Source organism: Serinus canaria, chromosome 1, assembly GCF_022539315.1.
Source record: "Serinus canaria isolate serCan28SL12 chromosome 1, serCan2020, whole genome shotgun sequence".
Lineage (NCBI taxonomy): Eukaryota > Metazoa > Chordata > Aves > Passeriformes > Fringillidae > Serinus > Serinus canaria.
Genome location: NC_066313.1, coordinates 100,504,215 through 100,528,892, shown reverse-complemented (window position 1 = coordinate 100,528,892; position 24,678 = coordinate 100,504,215). Strand labels below are relative to the sequence as shown.

The window sequence follows — 24,678 nt, the reverse complement described above, 5'->3', positions numbered from 1 at the left end:
ATTCTCCTTAATTTTTCCCTTCCCATGGCCATCACTTTCCCCTGTACTGCCTTTCACTTTCCTCTGCTCCAGCTGTATCTCACCTGGCTTATGATGATTGTCTCCACACCTGGTGCCCACCCTCCCACACTGCCCCTTCCAGACTCTCCACTGGGCCCTCTCAACCTAACCTGTGCTGGTTTGTGCACCATATTTCTCAGCTCCTGCACAAATCCCTTTAATTTTTCTCCTACTGATACCTGAGCACTTTTTTTCTTGTTGGATAGAGCCAGCTGTGAAGGTGACAGTCACCTCCCCAGCCAGCTGTGAGGCTGGCAGCTGGCATCCAGGGCTGGTGTTGAGCACAATGACACCTCCCAGAGCTGTGGTGTCCCCAGGGGAGCCTGGCCCCAGGACTGGCAGCAGAGGCAGCTCCATACCCCAGTGCCTTGTCACAGCTTTCTGGTGCCAGTAGGGCTGGGGGGGGCCCTCAACCATGCCCTGAGCAATGAGGAGCTCCTCTGAGTTCTTCCATGCTGCCTTCTCCTGCCAGGCAGATACATGCCAGGGATGGAGGGAACAGAAGAGGGAACAAAGATTTTTATAATTACTCCTGATTTAGGGTTTTTTTTCCTTTTTTTTTTTTTTAATTAAAAATTTTTGAATTTCCAAAACAATTCTTTCTACTTTGTTATCCATATTCCCCCTTGTTTTATCCAACTGCTTTGTCTTGTATCTCCCATCTCTGTCCATCCCCTGATGGTCTTTTCCCTGGTGCTTTGATTGAGCTATCATTTTAATTTCACATTTAGCTGAGGAAAATTATTCCAGTTTGAAATAATTATTGAGAAACATGGACTGTCTGCTAAAAGAATATAATGTTTTACCTTTTGGGTACAATATTATTTTAGCAACTTTTATTTTATTTCCTTAAACACTAATTTTCTTATTTATCTTTTTTGGTCCACAACTTTGATGATCTTATTATATCTCGAAATACAAATGTTATGCTAAAAGCTACTAAACTAGAGAAAAGAAGAAATGAAGCAAATAGAAACAAAAACCCAAGGGTAATTAGCTATTAACATAGCACCAAACCTCATCAAAAATTCTGTGGAGTTATATGAAATGTGAAAGTTTAAAAAACAAAACCAGAAAAATAAGAGAATAAAAGAAGGCAAAAGCATCAGAAAGCAGTGGAATATGATGATTTAAAAGTGGGAAGCAGCTAAAAAGTGGCTGATATTTTTGAGGCCATTTCTGAGATGCCTCAGACTGGTAAGTGGGAGTTATTTGTTTATTTAAATACATTTTTTAAAAAAATTCTGGAGGCAGCAATGACTCTGTGCCTTGGTGTCCCTCAGCAGGCAGAGTAACACCACTTTCAGAGCCCTTTTCTATCACTGAACAGTTGCAGAGACAGAATAATATCCCAGCAGGAGCCCTAATTATCCCTCCCTGCCAGGGCTCAGGTGGAGATTACCTCCAGCCCTGCAGAAGGCAGAGCAAATAGCTGTGCTAACAAAGGGAAGGGACCAGAAATCAAACTGGCATCCCCCAGGCCTGAGTGTGCTCTGAGGGCTGGTAAGAAAAGAGCTACAAAGGTGATGAGGGGCTGGCTATTATGCAGTCCTGGGAATAAGAAGGTAAAGACAGGCATGAGAAGTGTTCAATCTTGTAGAGGGCAATTGGATTACACTTTCATTTTTTAAGCATTCCCATGTGACAGCTCTCAGACTACAGTCCTGGAGTCAGGGGCTGCCTGCCACTTGATTTCCTCACAGGGGAGCTTTCCCATTGTGCCAAGAGTCTCCAGGTTCTGCATCAGTGCTGGCTGCCCCAAGGCTGACCACTGCTATAGAGAGGCCAGTGCTGTTCCACTGCTCTCTTGGAACTGCTATCCTGAAGAGAACACACCATCATGCTCTAGTCCTGACACTGAGGAAAATCCCTAAAATCATATCCTGGGGTTGCCAAGTGCAATGTCAGAGGAAGCTGTGATGAGAAGGCAAAATTCACAATTAAATCTAAGCTATAAATTATGCCTGGAACACACAGGGCCAAATTTAAACACTTCAACCACAAGCAACCTTAGTTTGTCCCCCTGCCTCGTGGCCAGCACAGAGCCACCCCCAGAACAAGGTATGGTTCAGTTTGAACAGGGTTTCTGGAGTCCTAAGGAAATAAAACCACTGGAGCTAAGAACTGGCACTGATTTCAAAGTCTGTGTGTAGAAGAAGTCATTTTTAAGTAGCATGATTAGACTAATTAAGTTCTGCTTAGGTTTTAATTTGCATTTTAAGGATTTGATTACCCACCAGTAAGAAAGAGAATGATTCTCTCATGTATTTTATGACAGTTTGTGACACAATCTGCACTCTCATGTTTACAAATAAATAAAAATAACATACGTAGATTCAATTATGTTTCATTCTGTATCATTGCTATCAACAGCAGGTAACTAACAATGCTGATTTATATTACTAATAATAGCATTATCTCTTACTATGTTTTCAGTCCTACAGAATGTATTTCATAAATCCCCACTGTACCATTTCAAACTCTCACTGTGACCAAGAGACATAATCCATTTTTTAATTGCAATTCAATTACCCCTTTTTTCATTAAATTAAGTTTAAGCTTCAGGCATGTGACTGCTCTGCATATGAACAGGGATACCTTCAAAAAGAAAATTCACAGGAGTTTCTGAATAATGGGAGTTTGCCCATAGGCTTTTTGTGGCATAACATATTACTGTTAATATAATTCTATTAAAACCTAATATATAACAGTATTTAATATATAAATTAAATAATATAAGTGAAAATATTGTTAGAAGATTACGTAAATTTGCCTTTTGTCTACTCACTCTGTTTTTGGAACTTCTTTTCTAAGCCAGTAGAAATCAGACTGGGCTGCGTATTTGCGAGTTTGCAACACATTGCCAAAATAATCACTTTCTGTAAACTTCAGCTGTACCAAGAAAGCACAGACATTTTTAAAGCATGTCCAAAGAAACAAAAGCTGACATAAAGCAAGCAGAAGTTTTATTTTATGTGAGATAATTACCTAATTTTTTTTGCGATTATCAAAGCAAGCAAAATTTTCACACTTGGTAGGAAGAATAAATATTTTATGAGCTTAGTTTAAAAAAACAGTGGCTGAATAGATCTGCACCAGGGTCTGGAACACTGGGAAAAATCTTCACTGTGCAGAGTGCTGCTGAAGGAAGCATAAGCACCCAACAGTGGATTGCAGACTGCACATTTCCATGGCTATTATTAAGAGAGCCTCTTTCCCAGGAGGAAGTAGGCTTACTTTTATTTTTAAAAGTGCATTTTAAAACCACTTCCAACAATGTAATGAAGTCCCTTTTTCAGTTTGCTTTACATTTTATAAAAAATACTTCATATTCTGTGCCTTCTGAGAGTTCTACCACATTAAATATTAACAGCCATAGGGCTCCATGCTTCCATAAGTTTCCAAATCTAATAGCATTCACACACACAAAACTAAACAGGCAAGGAAAAGGGATGTTAATAGGTTATAAATTTCTGTCATCAGTTTAAAACAATTCTAGGATTTGTGAGGAAGTTGCTCTTCAGATGTAAACTTTGGTTTTGCAAGCATGATTAACAAGTATTTTTCACCAGCCATTGCCACTTATCTGAGCCATACACTGAGTGATAGAGTTGGTCACATGCTCTGTCTCATTACACTGTTTCCACTGCATTATCTCACCCTACAGCTTCCCTGGGCAGGACTAGGCTGGTGGACATGGTTCTCCCAATAAATGATGCCTCTGTTTAGTGTTTGTTCTTGTGCTCTGGCAAAGATGATGATCACTCAGTATTTTACTGCTTCAGGAGTGAACTTGTGTTTCTGCTTTGCCTGTGACTTTCAGTAATACAATTCATCAAATGCATGCCACAGTTGGAAAGTAGTAAAATTATTATTGTTATTGTTGTTGTTGTTGTTGTTGTTATTCATTTGCCTTCCTGCCTTAGTTAGGCTGAACAGGAACTGGGGCAGAAAGGAGTCCCCACACAGTATCTTTGTCCAGCAGGCAGCACAGTTGGTCTGTACATTGGTTAGGACCTCCTGCATGATTATAAACATCAATTGTAAATTCAATTCATAGCCTGGAGATATGAGGAGAACTTATATATGGCATCCTAAATTGTGATATTCTGAGGTAAATTGCATTAGGCTTCTTGATAATCACTATTTTGAGAAAAAAATGCTTTTGGTATCTTCCATTTTTATAACTAAATGTGAAATCATTACAGTGCATGCTTAACCTTTAAAGTGCTTAATAGCAGGAAGGTTCTTTGCACCCAGGCAGACTTTACTCCCAGCAGGCCTCATGATCTCACTTAGATACAACAGCACTGACTATTTTGATAAAATTTAGAGCTAGCACACTTCAAAAATAAAATAAAAACAACCAGGCAAGGACGAGTCCAAGTGCACGCCAAACAAAAGACTAGCTTTGACTTTAGACAGCAGCAAAACAGAGCAAAGAATGGCTGCAATAAATGAATAAAGCTGCAAGCCTGACACTTACTGTTTTGATGTCTTCATTAATATATGTGTCATTCATTATAAACTGAGGGTAACCAACTTTCGCCATAACTGCTTTTGCCTTTGAAAAAGAGAAAAGAGAAAAAAAGTTTTGATAGATAAAACCACTTCTCAGCATACAGCTTTTTCTCCTTCTTGCTCAGTTTCCACTTGATATTCTTATACCCATTATTATATGGCTTGCCTGGAGCTATCCTAATGTAATTTCCAAACAACCTGCCTACAAGGCAAACCTGGTGCCACAAATGAGCTCGGAATCACAAGGCAGAGGGTCCAGATTCTGTTGTCAGATTATCACAGTGGGTCTGTCACTGCCTGCAGAGCTCTTGCGTACTTACAGCAACGTGTCTGAGTGCAAAATCTTAACAGCTGATTTTGCCTGCAGGGTTTTGTGATAATCAGATGGCCAAATGCCTGTTTGTACACTGTTTTCCAAAGGACAACAGGAAATGGCCTGTTTTGCTATGGCACAGTGGCTGGTACACATCCAACTACTAAAACAGATTTGATGCACAGGTGTGAATTAAGCTTGATCCCAGCAAGTGCAGCCTGGTGTTTCCACTGAGGGCCACTTCCATTTGCACCTGAGATGGGTCCTTTTCTGAAGGGCACTGTACTTTCTGAAAACCACAGGACTGATTTGTGTGTAGTCATCCAGTTTCCCTCCTTTACTTTGCAGTCTTTGCTCTTTCCCTAATGCCAGTAGAGGTGTTAAGATGCTTCAATTTTCATTAATCCTCTTTCAATCATGACTTGGCCCCAGTGTTTATGCACAACCTGTGCAAACAGTCCCATGTGAAGTAGCTGTAGGTATTCCCACTTTGTAATTCATGGTGTGAGTTTATAAACAGCCTTGGTAATGTCCTCACAAAAACACCAGCAGGCCACTCAGACACCCAGAACCTCTGTGGAAACAAGTTTCCAGAAGAAAAGCAGAGGTACACAAAAAGAGAAGATGACATACCAAGAAGTGAAATGTGACAAGCCCATAGGATAAATTACAGCTGTGATGGACTAGGTTAGCACAAAACTTTCATTTCTTATGTTTTCATGATGCTGAATATAATTTCTCCATAAGTCTTTGGAATTCCTTCCACCCCTCAAAAACTGCTCCTACATGGTCATCAGACTCCAATGTCAAAACTCAAATGAATATTCCAAGATATGACAAACAATAAATAATTAGCCTTTAAACCAAGTACAACCATACCAAGCCTGCATTCTGCTCTCTATGAGCAGAGCCTGGGCCTTTTTTAGGGTCTGACAACTTTTATGTCCTTTTTGCTGCAGGGACTGACTGCTTAAGGAAAGAGTCCCCTGCCTCCACATATACTTTCCCCTTCTCCCACTTCACAGCATCTCAATACAGCAGGAACTCCTACACAGCATAAAACCAGCTGTTCCACAACTTTCAGAAGAAAGGTGATGGAGGATTGCTTCCATTTAACCAAAGTCATTCTGTCTTCTCTTTTATTTTTCAAGAAGAAAGGCCTCTTTTCTTCTTCAAAATCCTTCAATTACTCAATCTCACTTCCAACCCAAAGTCATAATCCTCCATTTGTGACATCACAATTAATTGTGGTTGAGATAATTAAGATGTCACAAACAGAAGATAACAATTTCAGGTAGGAAATTAGCAGCAGGAGCAGACAATCTCTTAAGCAAGAAAGATCCCATTGTCATGCAAATTGCCCCAGTAATAAAAAAAGCAATGGAAGAAAAATGCTGAATGGAAAATATGAAATGAGCCAAATTAACTCTCAACAGAATGTTTCCTCACTTTGCCAGAAGGTTCAGCAGTCTTTCATGATATTTTAAAGGCTGTGGTAGGGAGGGAGGATAAAAAGCCAGGAAGGGAGCACAATTCATCTGCAAGTTTGTATGTTATCAAGAGTGTCTAAATTTTTCCTGGTGGTGTTGCTGGGTTCAACTGACTGAACTTTGCAAGGAAACAGAAAATTTCCTTCACCATTTTCCATGCTTCAATACTAGTTAAAATTAGCTTTGTATAAGGAAAAAGCAAAACCCAACAGTTTTAATTTCTGCTAAGTCAGCTACTTAAACAAATCAGGTGGATCTCAAATGTTCTGCATGAGTTCATCATTTGCTTTGTGACTTTCACACTTGATGTTGTGAGACTGAGATTTCTAAGCATGAAAATAAAATAGTCAGACACAATGGAGATTTTCTATAAAGTCTATATAAAACCCTAGTAAATAACAGAGTGTGTCTTGAGATTTTGGAAAGCAACTTCAAAAGGAAATGCTGCTTTTAGTATTTTGAATCTTTGTCAATGTCTAAAGCTGTCTGTATTTTGTGAGACAGACAGATAGATAAGGGGGAAATGTTATATTATTGCATTTATTACTTAAAAGGCATTACCACAATATGTGTGGTTTAGAGATCTGAGCAAGTAAGACAAACAAAGCTGATGCTGACAGTAAAGGATGTTTGCTCCTGGTTAGGTAAACTGTTTCCTATAGACAAAGCAAAACTCAGGAGAGAACACAGGAAGCCTTCTGAAGTCCTTGGGAATTCCTCTGACTGGGATTCCTCCTAGAAGCTTTGCATCAGGTGCAAACCTTTTCAGCAGAGCCCAGCACAATTTATTTACACAATTGACAAGTTAGAAAGTATCATATTGAGAGCAGGTTTCTAAATTTGCATGTTGGAAGTTTTGTTTCTGTGCCTATTTTTCTGTTCACTTGTGTAATATTTAACAGCAGTTGGGAGATTCCTTATTTACATAGCACAAGGAAGTGGAAAACTCCTCTACAGCTTGCTTACTCTTTGATAATGATGTCATTATTTTCCCCTTGATAGGATTAAAAGTATGTATAAGAGACCAGCCTTCCAGGAGGCAAGCACAGGGAGTCAAATGAAATGTGACAAATGTACAGCAACCAGCCATGTGGCAATTGCACATGAATCCACCAGAAATCCACCATGCACAACTTTTTCTGGTTTAAAGGCTCATTTAACTCCTCTCTCTAATTTGCATATTAAACAGCCATGTGTGCAGGAAGAAAAGAGGCACTGGGGTACTTCCCCCAGGCATCATTAAGCACTCAGCTGAGTTGGGCTGTTGGGTAAATTAAGGAAACTCATTGCTGCAGGGTGCTTTAGGGTAAGTCATGACAACTTTTTTCTTTGCCAGCAGCCAGAGAGACCAGGCTCTGAGGCAGAGGAGCCAGAGTGGGACTACTTCCACCACTCCTTGTGCATGGAGGTTTCCCCACTGACCTCAACACAGCCAGGATTTTACCATCAGTGTCTTCCTGTCACAGGGAGAGCATTGCAAGTCAGTTTACTGCACAGACAAAATAATAAAGGAGCTTTCACTCTCTGCTCAACAACCTGCCAACATGGGAATGCACACGTGTTTCAGTGCTCCAAAGCAGCCCAGTTTCCAGCCTATTCAAATTCTCACTTGACAGCCAAGCATGTGAGCATTCTGAGAGCCTTTTTGCCTCTGAGTATGACTTGAATATTTTGTACAACACTAAGTATTGACATATTTTACTTACTGTAAAGAGGAAACAAAACAAAACATATATCTCACAATAAAATTTTATGAGTCTGAGAGAGATCTTCTGTATATTAACTTGACTCAAAAACTTTGTGAAGATCATTTTTAAGCTTCCAAATATATACAAAATTAATACAATTACAGTTCACTGAAAAATTAGCATGAAATACATTGTGAAAGCTAAAATCATTCATGGCAAAGTAATGTTCCATTTAATTACAAAGATTAATTCAGCCTTTATATATGTGCCCAGTCTTTTCATTTTTCATTGAGAACAGATGATTCAAGAGCCATCTGGTAAAACTGCTGCATAAATATCACTGCATCTATCTAGGGTTTACATATGGAAAAAATAGGAAAATGGAGTGATGGATCTTGGCAAAACACAGGAAAGTTCCATCACAGGGCTAAAGCCCATCCTACAGATGTCAGTAGGAAATCACTACTGACTTGACTGAGAGATGGATTGAGCTCACCCCAATGATACACAGTATTTCCTTTGTGGGAAAATGAAATATCAGGGATTTTCACATTGTCAACTACAATGGAAAGTGAAGTGGCAACTCAAACATGAACACTTGGCCTGAAACGACAATTTTTAACAGTACTTGATCTGTAGTGAACTGTCTAATTCATACTCAAGAATAAAGATTATCATTATTTATTTTTAAAACTTGGCTTAACTGTCCTCTTTTTGTTGCATAACTGTCCTCATTTTGTTTTGTCACAATAATAGAAGCTGTGTAGACTTTTCAAGAACTGGTGTTTCATTTAATAACAATTCAAATACCACCACTTCACACTGCACAATAACCATCCCCTCTGTATTACAATAATTGTTTTGAATGCTCTAAAATAATTGCTAAAATAATGAAGACAGAAAACACCACTATCATTCCATCTTTGTAATAGCTTGAGGCAAAGGTCAAAGAAAAAGTAAAATAAATAATCAAGAGACTTTTTTGAATAATGACACCCGTAAACGCATAAAATTGCTTTCAGTTAAATACACATTATTCCAAAAGTAGCTGAGTCTATTTAACAAATTTTTGCTGCCAAATGGAAAAAAAAAAAGTCCTAGTCCTTGTCCTTCTTCCCCACTCCTCTCAGCTCTGTCCACAGTTCTTCTCATGCTGCCTGCACCCACAGCCTCCAAAGGCTGCCTCAGCTCCTCAACACCTCTTTCTGTGGGACCACTTAACACACCCATAACACAGGAGAAATTTAACCAAGCTTTTCCCCAGCTAGATCACTGAGCTGAATCACTCACTCACTACATGGAGACCCAACAAGTTCTGGAACTTTAACAAGCCAAGTGCTGGGGACACATGATGTGACAAAGTGGAGAAGGGTTATGTGGCACAGCAGTTACCTCCTCGTTTGAATGAGTTTTGAAACCAAAGCCTCGCTCAAACAAAGCTCACTGGCAAGACAATACTATTTAGTACACTCAAAAATACCATACCATACCTTATAATCCTAGGAAACAGAGAGGAAAAGGGTCACAGCAATTCATTGAGATTACATGTTCAGTCCTAATATCTACTGTTCAGCAAGAAAATATTATTATTACACACCAAAAAGTTTCAAGCATCTAAAAATTTAGTAGGACTACCATGGACAAAAGAGTCAGAGAAAGCAACAGTGTACATCAGTGCTACTCTTTTCTGTTCTAAATCCATTCTGGCTCTCTGGAATACAAAGATTCAGTCATTGGTTCAAGCACTGTGACTAAAGTTTCACTGGAATTAACTTTTCAGTTTAAACTAATCCCACATTGATTTTTTTTTTTTTTAAGCAATAGAACTGGACTAAGTCAGAGAAAGTGTGAAATTAGCATCTGTATTTCAGTTTTACTTATATAAACATACTAATTGACTGTGATATTTTCATAAGCACAACTCCTTGGTTCAACACAGCACTACAATTAATAGACTCAGTCATTTTTTCTCCTTCCACCAGAAACTTATTCTGCTGCCAGCTTTGCTTTAATTTTGCTGAGGAAAAAAGATCTGTGTCCATTTTATTTTAATTCCATTTTCCACTTGCAACCTCTGTATGACAATTAACATGATTCCATTATGTTATTCCATTATGTGAGACACATATATTCTGTCTTTCACAAACAGAACATCATATCTGCAATACCTTTCTTTGTGGCACACAGAAAATATTTTCATCTTTGAAGATAAAAGTGTACTTATACTGCAGACCAGCACAACTGAGCTCCTGGCACAGGATATGCTTAACTGATAACTATTCCTGTCCAAAGTACCTGGGTGAGTTTTAAGGGTCTTTGGATTCTCAGTGGAGCTGGAATTGTGCCCATGGACCAGAAGAAAGGATGATGCCCAGATATGCAAAATGACTCAGCTATGGCAGCAGCAGCAGTGACAGCTCAGCTCCAGAGTGAGGGGCTCTGCACTGGATTCCTCTCTGCACACCTGTGCATCACCTGGGGCATGACTGCACCGGGGGGGGGGTGGAGAGTTGGGAGCTCTTTCAGCTGCACTTCAAACAAGCCAGAAACGAAGGTGTTGTGCTTTGAAGACACAGACTATCATTAGTATCATGCTGATATAGATACAGATATAGATACATGCCCCACCTATGTGCTGCTAAGCTGCCTTTGGTAGGACTCATGCCAAGCTCGGCTTGGACTCTTAGCACTGTAAAAAACCACACTCCTCCTGCCTTTATTTGCCTTGTTTTCCAGTATAGTTATCTCTGAAAAATCAAATAACCAAACATACTCCCCATCTCCAAATTAAAAAAAAAAAAAAAAAAGCCACCTTTGGTGGTGAGCTGCAAAAATTATTATATTCCATATTCTATAGAAACTCCTTCCTGGAAGTGAAGCAACTCCTTCACTGCTCATCCCCAGAACATGAGTTGACCCATACTCCCATGTTCATGTCACCTCTTTCTAGAAACATTCCCACATTGATCAAAAAATCTTTTCTGCTGTTTTGTTTTAGCTCAGAGCAAGCAGCAGGCTTAAGAAAGCCCACTGTGCTAGCAAAATGAAAGTTCACAGGGACCCAAAAACCACCTATGTGCTGAGATCTCTGGAAATGGACACTGAGAGAGGGGCAGGCTCAGAGATCAGGAAAGGGTGAGGAAGCTCTCTCCCCATCATAACTGTATGGGATATGATTTACGCAGTGTTTCTTCTCCAGTTTTATGCAAAACTCTGAATAACTTGCTCCAGAAAGGAACAACTTCTGACCTTAGACTCTGCCTGTATCAGTTTACATTCATTTAACATTTTCAAGGTTAAGCAAAGGTTGCTGAGCACTTTTTTTTAAAATAAAGACTAGCATGTGAAAAATTCCCTTTTCATTTCTCATTTCACAAGTGAGCTTCAGCCGCAGTCTTGATGCAACTGTAACCAGATGTGGCAGAGACCCCTTTTAACACTGCTCCAACTGAAATAGTGACTGAGAACTTAAACACCAGGAGCACTCATGACTTGCAGGTCTTATCTCTGAGGAGGAATTCCTTCTGCTTGAACAGGGACCTGACCAGCACTGTACCAGTAAGTGTGTCACTCTCAGTTGTCTGTGCCTTGTAATATATGGGGGGAAAGCAGATGTGAACGTAATTAAATACATGGGCTGCAGAACATAGAGAAAAATACTCAGAAAATGCTCTACTATCTACTCAAGATCAAATTCCTCTCTATTCCAAACCTTTACATATTCTTAGTTTAAAATAAATTATATAGATCATAGATTATATATTATAAATTATATAAATTATATATAAATATATTCTATTTTCACATTGATGAAGCTCATCCCATATGCAGAAAACTGAGCACAAGACATTTAGCTCCCTCACAAATGAGGGCAGCTGAGGAAGCCTTTATTCTTAGTCACAGTATCCTGGCCTCTAAAAGGCCACTAAAGAAACAAATTCCTGAGTCTGATGAGCTCCTTGTGGCATAGCTTCTTTACAGGTAAACTCCAGAAATACCAGTAAGTGAAGCCATTTAAAATCTCACTACTTTGCTTCAGACCCCAGTGACTGGTACAATATCTGAGGAAGCTGAAGTGCTGCTGGTTCACACATCTGGTCTGTTCAGCTCAGTGCCCAGACTGAGGGTCCAAGGTGGGGTCCCAGCCCTGCTGAGCTCCTCACCCAGTCCCAGCCAGCAGGCAGCTCTCCTCAGTGGGCATTTACAGCACATGGAGATCACCCCAGCCCAGAAATGCACTTTCACTGCAGAGAGCAAGGCAAGGCCAAGCAGATCCCTGAGCATGCCCTTGTAGACTCCTCCACACAGAGAACAGCTCTCCTGCACCTCCATGTCTGCTACTGCTGAGCTGGGGACTGCACTGCCTTTGTAACTGTACCTCTACAGGAGACAGGTTTACTTGTTAAAACTAGTGAAAGCTAAAGCTGAAACAACCCAAGACTTCCAGGGGAGGTGGAAGACCTCTTGCTCTTTGGAATTACTCTGTCATTTAGCATAACAATGTTTCCATGCTGTGTTTCTGCCATAAAACCTTCAGATTCACCCTGGTCCCTGAGTATCTGCAGGTGTCTGTCCATCTGTCTCCCTCCTATTCCAAGCATGAGATTTGTCACAAGTGTTTTGATGTCACACACCCATTCTGGCCTTATGTAGTCGTGGCTGAGTCTGAAAAATGACAGCTGTGAGATCAGGGTTAAATACAATTTCCTCTCCCTTCACCTGTTTTCCACTATCTGTTTGCACGGTGCTCAGGTTATTAATGGAACTGACATCCCTGCACAACTGAGTGAGCAGTAGCAGCAGCCAGATAACAAGGGAGAAGCTGACAGCAGCAATCTAACCCCAGAGATAAGAGATAAGCAAACATGCCATGGCTATTAGTTTCAACTCTGGCCAATGGAGAAGAACATCTGTGGTTACTGATCAGGAAAGCCCAGTCTTCCTGTGAAGGTTAAATTAAATTCAGGATGTGATAGATTATTCTTAGAGTTCAAAAATTAAAGTTTCTGATGAGAAATAAATATTTGATGTAAAATGAATAAGAAAGAAAAGGGGATGTTAATCTGATAGAAAGTGAAGACCTATTTTTATTCAGAGAAAAGCACGGAACACCTCTTCCTAGAAGAAAAGTTCCATTCTCTGTTTCTTCCAGGTGAAAAAATGTTACTCTGAAAGTTGGCATTTTCCAAACAGAGATCTAAGGAATGGTGTAGGAGTGGCAGCCTGACCAAATTCCAAACTAGGTAAGTAGCACAAATTTTCAAATCCCTTATATCATGTCTGAGAATCATCTTCTTTCCTTACATCTTCCTAATGAGTTGCCTCCTTCTTTTCATCTGTCCATGCATATGGCAGAAGAAGGAATAAGCTGTTCAGCCTCAAAAAGGGATAATTGAGAAGGAACCTCATCAAGGCCTCTAAGTATCTGAAGGGAGAGTGTCAGAGATGGAGCCTTTTGGAGGCTCTTCTCAGTGGTGCCAAGCAACAGGACAAGAGGCAGAAACTGATGCACAGGAAGTTCCACCTGAACATGAGGAAGAACTTCTTCACTGTGGAAGTGACCAAACACTGGAACAGATTGCCTGGAGAGGCTGTGGAGTCTCCCTCACTGAAGATGTCCAAGAACCATCTGGGCACAGTCCTGTGCCATGTGCTCTGGGATGACCCTCCTTGAGCAGGGAGGTGGGACCAGCTGACCCCACTGTGGTCCCTTCCAACCTGAGCCATGCTGTGATTCTGTCAAAGATGAGTTAAATCAGAAAGATAAACCCCTAGTGAGGCACAAAGGAAATGCAGACATGTTGGAAAAGAATTAAAATGTGACTCTGCCTTTTCCAAACTTCAACACATTCTTATGAGGAGATTTTCTCACTGCTCCCTGCATTGCAACTACTACAGTACACCAGGCCCTCGACTTTTTTGCATCCAGACAGAGACTACCTTAATTTCAGAATGCTCACTTCCACAAAGGAGAAGCATGGCTAAGGTTTAACTGGCACTCAACAAAACTACACTTTCCAACTGAGAAATAGCAGGGTTGTTTCAAGAAAATCTGAATCAAACTTTCCAGTAAAACCAGTAAATTAGAAAGTCAGCAGCCTTTCCTATAGGCTTTTGAACAGGAATGAAGTGTCTAACTGCAATTAGAGTCTTTGGAAATTTCTCCTGCTTTTCTTAGCTCTTCTGAAGTATTTCTAGCAGTTTCTATGAGTGCTCTGAAGCAGTTGTATACTTTGGGAAGTTCTCTGACATCCTTGAAGCAAAGATATAAAGTTATCTTAAAGGAACATGTAAAAGGTGTCTTGCAAGCTTTAGTTTTGAAACTCCATCCCTCTCTTTTACCAAGTATTGTTCTATCAGTCTTGTGCTGGCTTTCATTCTAGAAATAGCCATTGAAATCAGAGGCACTGAGTCTCAGGGCTGGTTCCACTGTCATATTTTTGCATTCATTTTCACAGGATGGGTCCACAGACCCCAAAAGACTCAAAAGGCATTTCTAATTTTTGCAGAGCACCCAGTAACCACTTTCAAGACTGGAAGATTTGTCATCTTTGAGTAAAGTAGCTTGGCATTAAGCAAGATTAATTTCAGCTGTGGTGCCTGGCTTTTCTGTCTGGGCTTGCCTCAGATCTCAATGAAATGTTATATTTCAGAACTGTATCTAGGGCATGCCTTGGACAGACTATGTGAAGAAAAGCAGGAGGCTCCTTCCTCCCAGTTTGGATTGCTGTGCCAAGACTTTACAGAAGCAAGAGTGAGCACAAAAAGAGAACAGGTGATGATGATTCTCTGGTGTCTGTACTACCATAACACAGGAGAAGGTGACATTTTTCAGTCAAGCAAAAAGACATTCTTTTTACCCACAGAGCACAGTGAGGCAGTGGGACTCATTGCTTTGGGAAGTTGTGGATGATGAAAATTGTTGTGGGCTCAAAAAATCATTAGACAAACTCACAGGAGGAAATATGAGTAAATACAAAGACACCACTTCTGGCTCAAGAAGCAAGTGAGCTGCAGTTTGTCAGAGGCCAGGAAAGGACAGTGAGGACAGTGGGAATGGGTCCCTTTATGCTAGCCCTGTCCTTGTATTCATCTCTAAACATCTGGTTCTTTTTGGCCACTGTCTGAAGCAGACCCTGGACTCTGCTCTGAGTAGTATAACTGTCATGGTCAGAGTGAAATCCCCCAACTGTGAAAAGAGAGAGACCCAGGAGAACTGAGAAAGGGGGCTGTGGCTCAGATAAGTGACTGCAGGGCTGGACAGGGCCAGCAAGTTCCTGGTGGGAAACGGATGGCTTCAGTGGGATAACCCACAGACACCCACCTCCTTTAAAGTACCTATTCTTTGTAAAATCAGGGCTTCTACAGATGGCTCTTGACTTCCTAGGGGCTATTGGCCCAGATAACACTGTGTTGTCTAGGGAGCCTTGCTGTAGTTCTCTGAAGAAGCAGAATAAGCCCTGTAGGCTAAACAAAGGTACCTAACACTGCCTGAGAGAGCCACCTACAGCTAGGCACAGTCCTGGTGTTTTCCTCTGCTCCTCTTGACTCAGTCTTCAGACTCAGAGATGTGGAGAAAACAAATGTTGCATATACAACTTCCTTAGAAATAAAGCGAAGCAGCAGGCAAGTTCAGGAGCCAAATGATTGCACAGTGACCTTGGGATTTGTGCTCCATGACTTAAGGAGGTTAATAATGTTACAGAAAAATCTTACTAGAGGAAAAACAAGCTCTTTCTTGGCTTATCATCGATGCTTTAAAAATAGTACTGCAAAGCAAAAGAACTAACTTCCAAATAGGAAGTTATTCCTGTGCCATAGCCTAAGAGGATCTTTTACAAGAGACCTGCAGAATTTAAGAAAAATGTCTTTTTCCAAGCCTCCAGTTAAACCCAAGAACAAAGGACATTTTAGGAAGGAAAAATAGTGATTAATTAAATAATGGTTCCTGCCCAGGAGTGGGAATAATTTAACATGTCAGTGATGATCTTCCATTGAGTTATCCTTTGAGGAGCAGAAGCAATAAATTATAAGTTACATCAATGGAGTTTCAGTTGTGGGTTCCCCCTTTCCCCAGTGGCCCACCATGCCAAAACACAGCTGTCAATAGCATTTAGCCACCACAGCTGGCTGCATTCTGCACCTTCACTGTAAGGGAAACAAAAGGATGTCCCTTCTCGCCTCCACCCTGCAGTCCTGCTCAGAGGCTGTGACCCCGCCGTGGGTAATTCACAGAACATGCATTTGAAGAGTGTTGCCAGAGACACCCTTGGGGCTGCACCCAGTTGAATAATTTCTCTGTTCTGCAAATGAGGACAAAATGTAATGACCCTTACAAAAGGGAGACTAAAAGGGCAAGAACCTGTTTGGGGTGTTTCTTTGTTTATTAAGAGCATTCCACTGAAAATTCGGGGGGTTAATAGACATACTTGAAGCAAAATTGGGATGACAGTCAAATACGGTACAATAAAGAAGGGCTTGAATAGAGGGGCGTAAGGACAGGAGAGAAAACAGCAGCACAGCCCAGAGCCGAGCGCTTCTCTCGGACTCCGGGCTCCTTTGGAAGCAGCGTGAGCTCCATCCAGAGAGCCAGGTGAGAACTGCACGTGAAGGCAGAGCCACCTCACCCTGTTAGAAACCTTTTCTGTGAGATTGGCTTCTAGATGGTCTGGTTTAAATTCATCTTTCGATCACAGAAAAAAAGGAATGGAAGGGGGAGAGAGGTAAATTATTAGATGTTATCTCATGATATTGTTTTGTTACAAAAGGAATGTCAAACCTGAACTCCAAACTATACAACAGCTAAAGAGATTATTCTCAGATATCAAGGCTGCAAGACAATTGTTCCCTGTGTCACATGGAGTAGTAGATTTGATCCTTTTAACATCAAATTAGTAGTGTCCCCTCGGAGTAACATAAAACAACAGGACAGACAAGAGTCACAGACGGAGTGAATAGCTAGAGCTGACCAGCTGCCTAAAGCAAAATTCACAAATAGTTTCTACCAGAGGGTCTTTTGTAAGTCCTTTGGAGATCGATGGTTCCTTTGATAGTGAAACATCAGGCTGACAGCAAGGTTTACAAATCTGGCCTCAGCCAAGCACAAAAGAAAGGTGGGCATCAGTCAGAAAACAGGAAGCAGAAAACACACAAAACAGGGAGTATCTGAATCACAGAGAGGATTTGTATTTAATTCTCTTTCAAACCTGCCATGTCCTTTACATTACAATATTGTCATCTAAAGATACAATCACCACAAGGCTCTCTATGCTCATTGTCAGACACTCAAATCCCATATTAACCCTCTTCTTCTTTCAGAAAACGAGCAAAAAAAAATTGCTAATGACCCAAATATGCCTGGAATTAAAGAAAAACTAAAGGAAATTAAATAGATCACATGGAGCAGGCACAGTAAACAAAACCACCATCAGGTTTCTGCAGTTAATTTCTTTTCAGAGAATTCAAACATTTCAAAAATGAAGCGTGATTAAAAATACAGAGGATGAGCAAAATACCTGAATCAGTCATTTCAATGTAAGATACAGTTCTGCCATGGAACTTAGGGCAGAACCTCCAATCTGCACAGCTACCATGTGACAGTTACTGATGAAAACATAAATGACCAAAATATCGTTTACCTAACTAATGGCATCCTTTCTTTACTTAATTGATAGAATTAGAACATTTTGGTTGGATGGAAGAACATCTTGTCCAACAGCCAGACCACCTCAGGATGACCAGAAGTTAAAGCACAATGTTAAGGGCATTGCCCAAATGCTTCTTAAACACAGGCTTGGGCCATCAACCACCCCTCCAGGAAGCCTATTCCAGTGGTTGACCACCCACTTGGTAAAGAAAAGCTTCCTAATGTCCAGTCCAACCTCTCCTGATGAAGGTGCTTTGAACTGTTCCCACACATGCTGTCACTGGACTCCAGGGAGATGAGCTCAGAACCTCCCTCTACATTTCCCCACTTCAGGAAGATGTAGAGGTGGCCCCTCAGCCTCCTTTTCTCCAGACCAGACAGCCCCCAGGTCCCAGGCTGCTGCCCTGCACCCTCTCTCTCCCAGTTTATATTTGGTGCCTGGTGTTTCCCCATACTGGGTGCAGAGACCAGCATGTGGATGACATTTATTGACAAAGAAATGCAACTTTTACAGACCTCTACAGTAAAGTAATAATGGGGGTTTTTTAACCAACCAATCTCCCTCATAAAATTCATGCTTGTCTGTGCTGCTTTATTAAAGCCTAAGTATTGAAAAAGTAACAGCAGAAAGTGCTAGGCTCATGAGATTTAATTAGAACAGTGTAACAGATTTTGAAGGTTCTGCTGTATTATAAAACTTAGATTTCCCCTGTGAATTATCTGACCCTACATGTAATGAATCCATTTCTTGAATTAAAAACATGCTCATCCAAGAGTTCCAGGACAAATAGAAGATCTATCATTAACAATAAGTAATATTTAATAAACAAGCACACACTCCATGCCTGGAAATCTACCAAATGTCTCTCTAGGCTCTTTCCTTCCAGCCAAGCAGCTATTTCTGTGCATCTGAACTTAAACTTGTAGACGTAAGTCGTATCACGTAATTGTTGCCACAGTATCTAAGGCATTACATAACACTCCTGTCTTACCAGTTGGACTTTGTTCCTATGTCAGCAAACTATGAAATGGTTTTTCAGTTCAGTGAGAATGATTTTGAACCATTGGCTATACATTTCATAGTACTATGGCTTGTAGTGTTATTTTTTGTTGTACTTATGGAATTTAGTTTGTCATGCATTGTTCAGGCCAGACTCACCCCACTAAATTCAGAACTTTCAATGACATGTCTAAATTGGGAGCAAAGTGCCACGTGCTTTCCAAAATCTGTCAACAGAGGGAAACAGCCATCTCTACCTACTGGAGATGTAGCCTACCTTCTGATGAAAATCCTCCTTAAAATGGGAAAGGGAGAGCTTTTCTTAGGAGTTCATTGGGTTTTGGGAATGTTTGTATTGTTTCCCTGCTGAAAGGCAGGTAGTAAATTTTGAACAAAGTCACTAAGCACGTTGTTATTAGAAATATGTCTATTAATGAAATTCTTAGAAAATCTTCCTGCTCTTATTTTACAACAATTTTAATAAATATCTAAATTAGAGATCATAATATTTCTAATGGTATTTCTAGCAAAAAGAAATAGTGTAACAGCCAGGAAGAAGTAGTAACTGCAGCCCATTTACCACCAGGTTAGCAGGAAATAAATGTCATTTCACTATTGTTCTCTTGTTATGGAGTTTATTGGTGCATTTATGCAGCTCTATTTCATTTGCACATATATGAAGAGCACTGCTGTATAAAATGTAAATGGACTGCATATGGAATTTAAATCTTTTCAATGATAAAATTCCTCAACAGCTTTTTCATTAGAATTACTAAATATTTTGAAGTCCAGGTTTGCTTTTAAATTAAACCACTGCTATTTTTATTCAAGCATAGAGAGCAGGAACAGTTCAGCTGCACTTGCCTGTCAGTTTATTCAAAGAGGGTGCTTACTAATTCACTGATATCCCATTGCCTCAGTAAATAAGGACACAGACCTACACAACGCCCTCCACTTGTCTTTTTATACACCCCTTCCAATTGCTGCTCTGGGGGCAGGGCTCTGCATCTGGACAATCTTCCTTTCCACTCATCACATGCTGTAAATGTGGGAATAGGGTGAAAAGGAGGTTTTGAGTACATCCTCCAGCTTTCACCTTTGCCTCCTGCATTTTATTGTGACTTTTATCTGAAAGCAATCAGGACCAGTAATGGCATCCTTGATTATAACACTTCATAACTGGCATTATCCTGTCAGGAAATGGATTTTCAGCTGGGATCACCATTATGCTCTGAAAAGACAGGTCTCAAGTTAGGCCTCCCACCACAGCACTGGAAAAACTGTGAAACCTGAATTATTCTCATATCCCCTTCTAGGCTAGATCCTCCCTCTTCACAGCAAATACTCTTGGCTGTCACAGGTGTTTCAGACACTGTTTTCTGTCTGTAGATTGCTGTGTCCCTGGGATCCCAGTCAAGGTGAAGACTTTGTAAAGAAAAGCCAAATCTGAAATAAGCTCATAGTCCACATCAGCCGGAGCCAGATAGGGAAAGGTGGATGCAAGGAAAGAAGAACAAGGTAATGAAAAATAACTTCAGCAGAGAAGCAGGAGCTCAGATGGCTCAGCATCCAGAAAAACAAATGTGTCCCTTCACAAAGAAAATGATCAGGAAGTAACTGGAACTGCAAATACAGTCCATGGCATACTGTTATCACTCAAGTAAAATCTTTATCATAGCAGGATTTTATTTATTTAACATTTATATTTATTACCTTCTCATGAGCTTTTCTTTTTGTTTCAGAGTCCATCCAGTCGTTCTCCTTTTCTAACATGTCAATAAAAGCCCAGCGAATTCCTTCAGTCAATTCCTCCATCTGCAAAATATTTAATAAATCCCTCCCCAGTAAAATATATCATGGTAGAATCATTGTAAGGAAAGTTTTGGTGTATATAGGAGTGATAGATTTGCTCAGACCACAAATGATTGCAGATCAGATGGTATCTGCTGTCCTTTCTTGAAGGCTAATTTCTGATTTCTCCAGTACTAAGACGCTTCTTCTGAAGGTAAGTTTTTTTCCATCTTCTTTCCCTTCTGGCATCACACACCCTGTTCACTGCTGATCATTTCATATCATATTTGAGAATACCCATCTTGAAATAATAAAAAAACACTGAGAGATTTGCAGTCCTTTGCACTGAGATTTCTGTCCCTTAGGTTCTAGATCACTGGCCCATGCAGAAGGAGCCAGCTGAAAGGCAAATAAAGCCTCTCCTGCAGAGAGAATGTCTGTGGCCTGGTTTGCTTTATGTGAGACAGAGACATGCCTTATTAATACTGGCAAAGAACTGAATTTGGGCTGACAGCATCATGATCCAAATACAAAGCAGTATCCAAATATTTAGCCTGTATTTAGCTGCATTTGTGAAGCATTGCTACCCTTTAGTTACTGCAGGGAGGGAGGCCCTGGCTCACACCACTGAGCAGCCTTAGCTGCTTCTGTGGTCCTGGAGCATAAATGACAGCTTGGATCTGTGCAAAACTGGGAAAGCCCACAACCACTTCACCTCAGATGCTTCTCCAGACACCTCTGCAAAGCCAAGACCACATCTCAAGCAAGTAAAAAATAATAATAATAATAGGACTGTTCAGTGAGTATGCACACTAAGAAAATCCTGAAATGACAAAAACCAAGAAATATAATGGCTAAGATAGGCATTATATGAGTCTAAAGAGCCCTCATTCCTATGGACCTGTCTGGCAGCCCAGGAGAGTGCATGCAACCAGCCGTCTCTGTTTAGGTCAGCAGATGAACCCCATGACAAACAGCCCTGGGAATGCTGTGAGAGTGAGGCAATGAGAGGGATCCAGCCATTGCCTGAGTCCTTCAGCACAAACCAGAGTTGAGACAGCACAAGACATGACAGATACCCAGTAGATGAAGACTTATTGGACCTTTGTGTTATCAGTTATGTTACATTTTAAAATAATGAAAATGTCAAGCAGCAGAGATTTGTATAATCTTATTCTATAAATCTAGTAGATCTGAAATGTCATTAAAAGCAGGGACTAAACCCTCAAAAGTAACATTACTTTTAGCTAAATTGTCATTAATTTATCAGATGAACATTTTAATCTGGAACTGTCCTTTTTTGGTGGTGAAGTCAGAAAAAAATGTAGCAAAGTTCCTTGGATTATTTATTTTTTCCTACCCTTTTCAAAAAACATTTTCTTAATTTTAGAGGCAATATGGGTCAATCAGAGCAGGTCTAGAATGAAATATGACTAAAGAGTAAACATTCACAGTAAACTGCATCCAGGAAATGGGGTAACTTAAAGATATTGATGACAGAGCACTGACTCAATTAACTTCGTTCACTAATGAGGTGAACTCGCTGTATTTGGAGGTTACAAGTTCAAACTCAAGCTCTGCAGCTGGGCCCTGGTGTATACTTAGGCTTTATGCAGCAGCTGTAGCTGCAGGGGGCAGGGGCAGAAACCTATTCCTGCTATCAAAGTTATTACTGAAACTGCTCAGGCGTATCTGTAAAAAACACTGCAGGCACTCTGAGTTGGAAGCAGTGCTATATTTAGACACAAATAATGTCTTTCTTGATAAAAGAAGTATCTAAGGTATGAAACATCAATCACAAAACATGGGGGGGGAAAGAATCCATATTATCCGTAAGTCAGGATTTGCTTATCATAGACAGATATGTGCCATAAGCCAGAAAAAAAAAAGAAAAAAAAAGAAAAAACCTGTACAAATAAGAGTGCTTTACTCACATGCTTTCTTAGTGCTTAAGGAAGAGAAATAGAACTGTAAACCAGGGAAATGAAAATGATAACACCACAAATTATTAACTTGAAATGCAGACTTCTAAATGAAATGCAATGAATTTCATCTGTATGTAATTTTATCTCCATGGGTTTTTCATTTTAAGACTGAATGTTGTGATCTACACTATAAATTTTATATGCATTTCTCACTACGAGTGCTACTGCGAATTCAGACTTGATAATTTTCCAAAGCTTTGGTCTAAAAGGAATGTGCATACTAAGAAACATTCTAATTAACTTGCATTTCAAGAGAAACTCTGCTCTATCTGCTTCTCATCATTTTTCCTCACATATGCAAATATGAAAAAGTGTCCATCCCCTCCATAAAGTGTACATTTCTTATACTCCTACTCTTCCCACTTATCTGTGCAAGATAACATACTGCATATGCCTGACATATTTTTGCCACAAAATGGCCAAATAGCACATTAAAAACTGGATCAAGAAAAAGGAGATTGAAAAACTGGATCTCAGAGAGGAAACTCCAGTCGAAGGCAAATATGAAAAGAAAAGCAGAACCTGAGAGGGAAACAGATGACAAAGATTTGGACAAGTCAAATAAGCATGTGCTTTCTAAAATGGAATCCTTCCCTGAGAAAGCAGTCCAAGTAGATAAAGTCAAAGGGTAAACTCAGGCTACTGAGCCAGGGCAGAGCAGGGCTTTCACAGAGCTGCTGCTCCCAGCACAGGGTGCCATCTCTTGTCTCCTAAATGGTTGTGCCTCTCCTGCATAGAGAGCTAAGTTCAATGATTAAATAAGTCAATTTAAAACTGATTACTGCTGGCAAATCAATGGCTGTAAAAGCAGATATTGGAAAACTTTAGAAGAAAAGCATGAACTGAAAATAAGTCAGAAATTGTTGTGAAAGGTAATTAATTATTTGAATATTGAAAATTTTAGAACAAAGATTAACATCTCTCTAGACTCAAAGGTATGGAAGAATATTTCCTTCCACTGTTCAGCAGGAAAGATTTAAATCCCAGACATAAACTCTCACTGTTTGACTCTCAGCTTCCCCTAATTTGGGCCAGATATCAGTCACATGTTTCTTGCTCAGATTACACAGACTCCTACTGTGTAGCAGTCACAGTTTTCAAAGAGCAATCCTAAAGCAGAGAAATCTCAACCAGTTTTTTGAATAGTCAGTACAAACTTTACCATAATAAATCATATGAGCAATAGCAAACCATTTCTCATCAATATCCCTCACTCTGTTCCTGCACAGCCTGGCTGTCACTATTTACATAAATTGACAGTGTTCAACCTTTTTTTGAACTGGCTGCTTATTTGTCTGTAGGACTGCAGATGGAAAGAAGGGGCAGTGCCCAGATGGGCAGAAAGGTAACACTTCTTCAAATTCATTCCATTTTCTCCTAGCGTTTTGGGGGTTTTAAATTTAATAAAAAACATTTTCAAGAATCTTATCTCTTTTTAAACTTTGTTCTAACATCAGAGGCAATTTGTGAGGATGAAACCACTAACAGAAAATTTCCAGACAGAAACTGCAGAGGACTCACCATCTCTTTCTTGTCTTCTTGAAAATGGGCTTTCACAAACATCTTACCCACAACATAGGGGAGGGCATTTTCTACAAGGTCCACACATTTGTCCCACTGGGGCAGCAAAGTTGTAGTCCCATGGATCACCTGTTGACAGGGGCAAGTATTAGGCCATACCATCATGCTGTTTGAGAAGAATCCACACAGGGTATAGACCAAAGCATATTTGTCAAAAAGCCACCAAAAGAAAACAATAATGATTCTCTACAATTATTTCTTTTATTATTTCAATTATTTCAATTATTTTCTTTTATTATTTCAATTATTTTCATCCAATGCTATGAGAAATATTTTGAACACCACAAAATACCTGTAAGATTTTAAACTTCAGAACAGTACAATGGTAGCAGTGACTTAGAGAGAGTAGGCTTTGAGAATTAGTGCTTACTTTGGACTAATCTTGGTATTCTTTCTGAGAGAAAATTTCCTCTAGAAAAACCTTGCTGTGAAATATCTCCTGAGAACATTTGCCTCCCCTCTGACAGGGTGAGAAGCCTAGGAAGAATTTCCTCTTGAAAATTGGGTTAGTTCTTATGAAACACCTCCTGCAGAGTCCTCCATTGCTGTGAACTAATGACATCTAACACAGATGGGTACATGTTCACACCTTCTTGTCATTTA

The 24,678-nt window shown here is 40.1% G+C and overlaps 1 protein-coding gene across 1 annotated transcript in view; it reads right to left on the bottom strand.

Annotated features, from left to right (window-relative positions):
* The window catches only part of PHEX (phosphate regulating endopeptidase X-linked), a 95,162-nt gene that overhangs the window by 29,325 nt on the left and 41,159 nt on the right, over positions 1 to 24,678 (bottom strand). The window contains exons 11-14 of the mRNA XM_009089711.4: positions 24,016 to 24,144; positions 20,432 to 20,533; positions 4,547 to 4,624; positions 2,849 to 2,952 (exon numbers count right to left, since the gene is read on the bottom strand). Coding sequence (XP_009087959.2) covers positions 2,849 to 2,952; positions 4,547 to 4,624; positions 20,432 to 20,533; positions 24,016 to 24,144 — 413 coding nt within the window. The remainder of the gene's footprint in view (positions 1 to 2,848; positions 2,953 to 4,546; positions 4,625 to 20,431; positions 20,534 to 24,015; positions 24,145 to 24,678) is intronic.